Below are 6,849 nucleotides of genomic sequence, written 5' to 3'. Positions count from 1 at the left end.
CGGCTGGGCCCGTGAGCCATGGCCGCCGAGCCTGTGCGTGAGGCTGTGCTCCGCAACGGGAGAGGCCACAGCGGTGAGAGGCCCGCGTACCGCAAAAAAAATGAATGACATAGAGCAAAGAGTGTTGCTCCAGGTGCAGTACGCTCCGGGAGCAAAGGCCTGGAGGCAAACTTAAGTACGGTGGAGAGAGGCAGGGGTGAAACTTCTGGAAGGGAAGGTCAGAGAGGCTGACAGAGGCCAAACCACAAGACTTTGAAGGTCATGATGAGGAGTTTGGACAATATCTGAAGGGCAACGGGCAGCCATAGAAGGGCTTAAAGAGAAGAGGAACGCGATCTGATCGAAGATGAAGACCCCGGGAGCTGGATGGAGCGTGGCCTGAAGCAGGCAAACGTTGACACAGGAAGACCTTTCTAGAGAATGGAGGCAGGCCGCCCTCTCCGGCTCGGGGCAGCACAGCAAGCCCTGCCAGTCGGCCACAGGTCCTCGACTGCTCGGAGGTTGTACAAGCCACACTGTTAGGTCAGCAGGAGTCTCTCCTAGCCCAGGAGTCCCATCTCCTTAGCAGCACAAATACAAGGCGAGTCTTCTGCGCTGAGAGAGGGAGACAGGAAGTCCCACTTTACGGGTCCAACCTTCAGTCACAACAGGACAGGAGGTCCCCTACGGCTGCTGGAGTGAAACAGGAAGTCCCGCCCCAAAAGTCCTGCGCAGAGCAGGCCACTAGTCCTGGTCACACCTGCGTGGCTGCCCGAGCAATCTTGGGGTCCCCACGTGGAGAGTTGACTGTCCTCGGACCAGAGGCCTGGAAGAGAAGGGAGGGAAGGGGGACAACTTCAGGGGTTACCCCGGATGTGACATAACTCACCCTTTTCTAGAGCTAGCTCGCACCATTCCAAAATTAGCTGAGTTCCCTCCGTTTGCGAGGAGGAAGAAATGGCTAGCCACCCTTGGGAGAGATAAGACATGCAACAACCCAAATTTTATGGGGAAGAAGACGTTCTATCCCACTTCGGAGAGAAAATGGAAGTTTTGCCAATTTTTATGGAAAAGAATGAAGGCGTTTTCCTTCATTTGGGAGGGGGAGTTGGAATTTCGCACTTCTTTTAATATGTATAAAAATTGGATGGGAAGTCCTGTCCAACTTTTATATATTAAAAAAAAAAAAAAAGACAGGGAAAATCTACCAATTTTGTAAACCAATAAGAAAAGCTGGAGGAAGAGAACTCAAACCATCTCCTTTGTCTGACTAAAACACAAAAAGTTCCACCCCCATTCCAGGACACTGGGGCACCCACACTCACTGGGTGGGCCCTGGTTGGGCTAGGGTCCTCCAGAGGAACTTCGAGGGGCAACGGCTGTGGGGTCCGCTCTGGGGTCACGCTCTGCATCTTATTTTCCGGTAGGGTGAATACAGGGGTCAACCTGGGCGTATGCTTCTTTCTGTTAAGAGTCTCTCCTGGGAAAGGGAGGAGGAAGAGAAATAGAAACAGTTGACTGGCTGCTCTGACACCCGCCACGCAGTCAATGGCGAGGGGAACTGGGCTGAGAGGTGGAGCCTTACTCTGATTGGCTGATATGGAGGTAGGAAGGCAGGTTGGATGAGGTAACTGCTGCTGATTGGTTCAGATGCTGAACCAATGGGACTCTTTGTAGGGAACCTACCACTCGGTCACTCACTCACCTTGAAAGTGGCACAGATAGCAGATGCCCAGGATGAGAAGTGCTGCCAGGAGTCCCAGGCCCAGTAGGGAGCCCAGGACGATGCCAGCGATGGCCCCGGGGCCCAGGATGGGGCCTGGAAGAGACCAAGTGAAGGAGGATAAGGAGAGCAGGGGCCAAATCTGGACCTGTTTCCTGAGCCCCCTGCCTCAACCCCCCGTCAGAACCCAGGAATCTGGGACCCCAGCACTTTCAATTCATTTAACATTTCCTTAGCGAATGTGGTGTGCCTGGCATTCTGCCAGGTGGTGAAGATCCATTGGTGAGCAAACCAAGATACCTGCTATCGTGAGGGTTAATTTTAGGAGGGAAATCAGAAACGCATGTGCAAATAAATAACATAATTTCAGATCGTGCTCAGAAGAAAAAATAAACGGGCTACGATAGAAATAACGGAAGGGTAAAAAAAAAATAAAAAAAAAAAAAAAAAAAAAAAAAAAAAAGAAATAACGGAAGGGGAGGTGACATTTAGAAAAGTGGGTGAAGGAAGGTCCTTGAGGAACATTTGAGCAGAGACCTGGGGAGTAAGGAGCCGGGCATGCTAAACAGGGGGAAGGGTGTTCCAGGCAGGGCGAACAGAACATGCAAAGACTCAGAGGTAGGAAAGAGTTTTCTGCGTTCAATGAAAACTGTGGGTGGAGGACACAGAATGAAAGTGGAAGAGGTCAAGGATGAAGTCAGAGGGATTAACAGGGGCCAGAGCCCAGGCACGAAAGGCTTTTCAGCAAGGCGGCAACAACGTGATCGGATTTGCATAACTTCGGCTTCTACCTGGAGAATGGATTGTAAGAGGGCAAGATGGGGCATATAGAGACCAGGTAAATGGCTGCTGCAGTCCAGGTAAGAGAGGATGGTGGTGTCTGACCGGAGTGTGATGGAAAGAAGTGGGTGGATTCGGAAAGCATTTCAGAAGGAAGTGATGGGACCCTGCTGGTATTTGGGATGTTGGAGGTGATGTCAGCACGTGGGTGGTGCCCTGTCCCAGGATGGGAAGACTGGAGAGTTGGTGGGGGGTGGGGGGGAGGGTGTAGTTTGGGAGAAAAAAAACCTCGAGAGATCTATTTTGGACATGTAAAGTCTGAAATGCCAGCTGGACATCCAAAGTGAAGATGTCGAGCAGGGAGGTGGCTTTTCAAGTCTGGAGTTCAGAGGTCTGGGCTGGAGATCAGACATTTGAGAGTCATCTGAGTATTAATGATATATAAGGTGATGAGAGTGGACAGGCCACACTGGGGAGAAATATAGGTGGAGAAGAGGGCTGAGGGCTGACACATCCAATACTTAGAAGTTGGGGAGCGTTGCTGGTTGAACTGTGTCTCCCCAAAAAAGATACAGTGATATCCTAACCCTCCGTACCTGTGAACGTGACCTTCTTTGGAAATAGAGTCTTTGCAGATGTAATGAAGATAATATGCAGAGACTTCTTTTCCAAAGAAGGTCACGTTCATGGGTACTGAGGGTCAGGACGTCAGTATGCAGTAGTTCCCCCTGCCCTTATCTTCAGGGGATACATTCCAAGACCCTCAGTGGACGCCTGAAACCACGGATAGTACAAAATCCTACGTATTCTATGCTTTTTCCAGCATCACTACTCTTGAGCTTTGGGACCATTACTAAAATAAGGGTTACCTGAACGAAAGCACTGACATAGCATGACAGTTGAGCTGATAACTGAGACAGTTTCAAACAGGCAGAATACTCCGGACAAAGGTGTGATTCACATCCCAGGTGGGATGGAGGGGGCCAGCGTGAGATTTCATCACGCTTCTCAGGCACGCAATTTAAAACTTAACAAATCGCCTGTTTCTGAAATTTTCCATGTAATATTTTCAGACCACGGTTGACCCCCGGTAACTGAAACCTCAGAAATCAAAACCGAGGATAAACGGGGACTACAGTATCTTTGGGGGGGAGACACAATTCAACCAATCAAGTCGAGATGAGATCATGAGCGTGGGCCCTAATCTGATATGACTTGCGTCCTTACAAGAAGACAGAGGTGGGGCTTCCCTGGTGGCACAGTGGTTAAGAATCTGCCTGCCAATGCAGGGGACACGGGTTCAAGCCCTGGGCCAGGAAGATCCCACATGCCGCGGAGCAGCTAAACCCGCGCGCCACAACTACCGAAGCCCACGCGCCTAGAGCCCGTGCTCCGCAACAAGAGAAGCCACCGCAACGAGAAGACCATGCACCGCAATGAAGACCCAATGCAGCCAAAAATAAAAACAAATAAATAAATAAATTTATATTAAAAAAAAAAAAGAAGACAGAGGCACACACAGGGAGGAGGAGGCTGTGGGAAGCTGAGGGCAGAGACTGGAGTGGTGCCAAGGATTGACCGTCACCATCAGAAGCTAGAAGGAGGCAAGCAAGAAGTCTACGCAGAGCCTCGGAGAAAGCATGGCCCTGCAGACACCCTGATTTCAGACTCCTGGCCTCCAGAGTTAGGAGAGAATACACTTCTGTTGTTTCCAGCCACACAGTTCATGGTACCTTATTACAGCAACCCCAGGAAACTAACACAGAGAAAGAAGGAAGATCCAACAAAACAGACTGACAGGAGGAAGCCCACGAGAAGGGCTTCTCAGCCCAGGACGAAGCCCAGCGGCTCCAACTCACCGGCACGGTAGACCCGGCTTTCGGATGGGGTCCCTGGCTGGAGCCCCAGAGTGGGCAGGATACGAAAGACCCAGACCTGGGGCTTCTGAGGAAGGAGGGGCACCACAGCTGAGCGATCCCGAGGTCCGAGGGTGAGCAGGGAGGTCCAGGCCTTGGACGTGGCGACTCTGCTCAGGTCAGGGCTCTCCTGGGCCTGGATCTGGAAACTGCTAATCAGGGCCCCTCGCTCCACATCCCAAGTCAGCACTGCTGCATCCCGGGTTCTCTGCAGCCTCCATGAGGAGATAGAAGGTCCTGGGGAGGGGGCGGGGGTGGAATCAAGGTGGGGGTTGGATTCATGGGTCCTAGCAGGGAGAGGAAAAGGGGCCACGGGCCTGGACTCCTAGGTCCCAGGCGCAGAGGGTCTGGAGACCCCAACTCCTGGGTCTAAGAAAGAAAGGGACTGGGGGCCCAAACTCTTGGGTCTGAGGGTTTCATGGAAAAAGTGACTGGGGTCCAGGATTCCCTGACGGGTCAGGGATCTGGGGGTGGGAGTTCTAGGGTCTGCGGTCGGCAGAGGCCGGGGACCAAGATTTCTGTGTCTGAGGGAGGAGGGAACTGAGGGCCTGGACTCCTTGGTCTGAGGGAGGAACAGGCTGGAATCCCAGTCTCCTGGGTTTGAGAGAAGAGAGGGCTGGAGGACCTGGGTTCCGGGAAAGGATGGGGCTCACCGGTGAGGGTGATCCTGTCGGTCCCAGCACCCAGCGCCCCACTGCACAGCACGGAGTAATTTCCCAAGTCCCAGTTCAGGCTGAAGTTGCCGATCAGGAGCCTCTGCCTATCCTGGCTGAGCAGCAGTCGCCCGTGGCCTCTGGAGGCCAGGGGCCGCCCTTCCCGGGCCCAAGATGCTCGAGAAGGGGGGCCACAGCCAGAGACCTGCAGCGCCACCTCCACCTTCCCTGACTGTGTCTCCTTGACCACCGGATGCAACAGCACCTCTCGAGGGGCCTCTGTGGGTGGAAGAAACCCAGTCAAGAAAGAGAACAAGTCCTGTGCCCTTTGATGAATCTAACAGGGCACCTTAGCCAAAAGAGGAAGATCTGCCCTTTCACTCCCTCCCTCATTCATGCATCTGATTTCCTTAACAAGGACTTAGGAGGTACGAGAGACAGGCCAGGTCCTGGCCTGGGAAACTCATATTATTCTCAACCATGTATTGCTCTGGACACGTGGGAAAGTGTCAGCCCTCTCCGTCCAGGAAAGAAATGTTGGCCCCGCCCCTGCTTTAGGTATAGGGAAAACCTCCGGCCTTCTGTAGGGTTAAAGATAGAGGAAATCTCTCTTCCTGTAGTTGGAGGTCCCCTTTTCTCAAGTTCTAACGGAGCAAAGAAACAGCCCCTCCTCCTCGGGAAACAGGAAAGAAGCTCTCACCCGGGGTGACACTGCAGGTGCGCGTGGTCATCAGGTGGCGAGCAAGGCAGGTGACGGGGACGCCGCTGAGCCGGGGGTGGGCGGGGACAGCCTCCAGGAGCACCGAGGACACCGGTCCCGCCTGGACGCCTTTGGGGAGACCCTGGAACTGCAGGGAGGCGGCAGGGACCCCGCCGGGCCACGAGCAGCGGAAGAGGAGGACGCGATCCCCAGGACCCCCTTCGACTGAGCACTGTGGGGACCCGGGCGGCAGATCTGTGGAGGGGAGGGAGAGCTCAAGGGGTCAGTCAGCTCTCTCCCAGCTCCCCTCTAGCCCCGCCTCTCGCGCGTTCACTCCACCCCTTCTTCACCTGGCCCCGCCCTGTAGGCACTGACCCCGCCCCCTTCTCTTGCAGACCCCGCTCCCTTTCCCCGGCAACCCCTGGGCTAAGTGGGTAGTCGCAGCCCCACTGACTGCCCCCCTTTCCGAAGGAAACTTCATCCTCCCACACTGATCCCTGTCCTTCCAAACGTAACCCCGACCTTTTTTCTAGCTCCACCCCTTCTACCAGGTTACTTTGGCCCCCCTCTTTTTTTTTTTTTTTTTTTTCGGTACGCGGGCCTCTCACTGTTGTGGCCCCTCCCGTTGCGGAGCACAGGCTCCGGACGCGCAGGCTCAGCGGCCATAGCTCACGGGCCCAGTCGCTCCGCGGCATGTGGGATCTTCCCGGACCGGGGCACGAACCCTTGTCCCCTGCATCGGCAGGCGGACTCTCAACCACTGCGCCACCAGGGAAGCCCTGGCCCCCCTCTTTGCTTACTCCACGAGTCGCCTCTTCCTACTGAACCCTCCCCTTTTCTGGACATCCCTGCCATTCCTAGTGGGCCCTGCCCCCTTTCTAAGACGACTCTGCCCCTTTCTAGAATGATTCCACCCCTTTCTCTCGTGACCCTGCCCCCTTTCCCAGGTAACTTCTTTCTCTTGCTGATCCCACTTACTGGCCCAAGCAACTTAGTCCCTTTCCTTGACTACTCTTTCATCCCCAGGAAGCTCCGCCCTCTCAGTGCTGGCCCTGCCCCCTCTCCTGGCCATCCTTGCTCCTTCCTTTCTCTTGTGCA

The 6,849-nt window shown here is 54.3% G+C and overlaps 1 protein-coding gene across 1 annotated transcript in view; it reads right to left on the bottom strand.

Annotated features, from left to right (window-relative positions):
• Nucleotides 1-243: 243 nt before the first annotated feature.
• The window catches only part of VSIG10L (V-set and immunoglobulin domain containing 10 like), a 10,085-nt gene continuing 3,479 nt past the window's right edge, over nucleotides 244-6,849 (bottom strand). Inside the window, exons 5-10 of the mRNA XM_024768552.1 lie at nucleotides 5,752-6,027; nucleotides 5,052-5,330; nucleotides 4,342-4,635; nucleotides 1,685-1,798; nucleotides 1,305-1,459; nucleotides 244-805 (exon numbers count right to left, since the gene is read on the bottom strand). Coding sequence (XP_024624320.1) covers nucleotides 734-805; nucleotides 1,305-1,459; nucleotides 1,685-1,798; nucleotides 4,342-4,635; nucleotides 5,052-5,330; nucleotides 5,752-6,027 — 1,190 coding nt within the window. The 3' untranslated portion in view covers nucleotides 244-733. The remainder of the gene's footprint in view (nucleotides 806-1,304; nucleotides 1,460-1,684; nucleotides 1,799-4,341; nucleotides 4,636-5,051; nucleotides 5,331-5,751; nucleotides 6,028-6,849) is intronic.

This window comes from Neophocaena asiaeorientalis, unplaced genomic scaffold (assembly GCF_003031525.2).
Source record: "Neophocaena asiaeorientalis asiaeorientalis breed wild unplaced genomic scaffold, Neophocaena_asiaeorientalis_V1.1 scaffold629, whole genome shotgun sequence".
Lineage (NCBI taxonomy): Eukaryota > Metazoa > Chordata > Mammalia > Artiodactyla > Phocoenidae > Neophocaena > Neophocaena asiaeorientalis.
The sequence above is the reverse complement of the archived record's forward strand: the minus strand, read 5'-3'. Positions and strand labels throughout refer to the sequence as shown.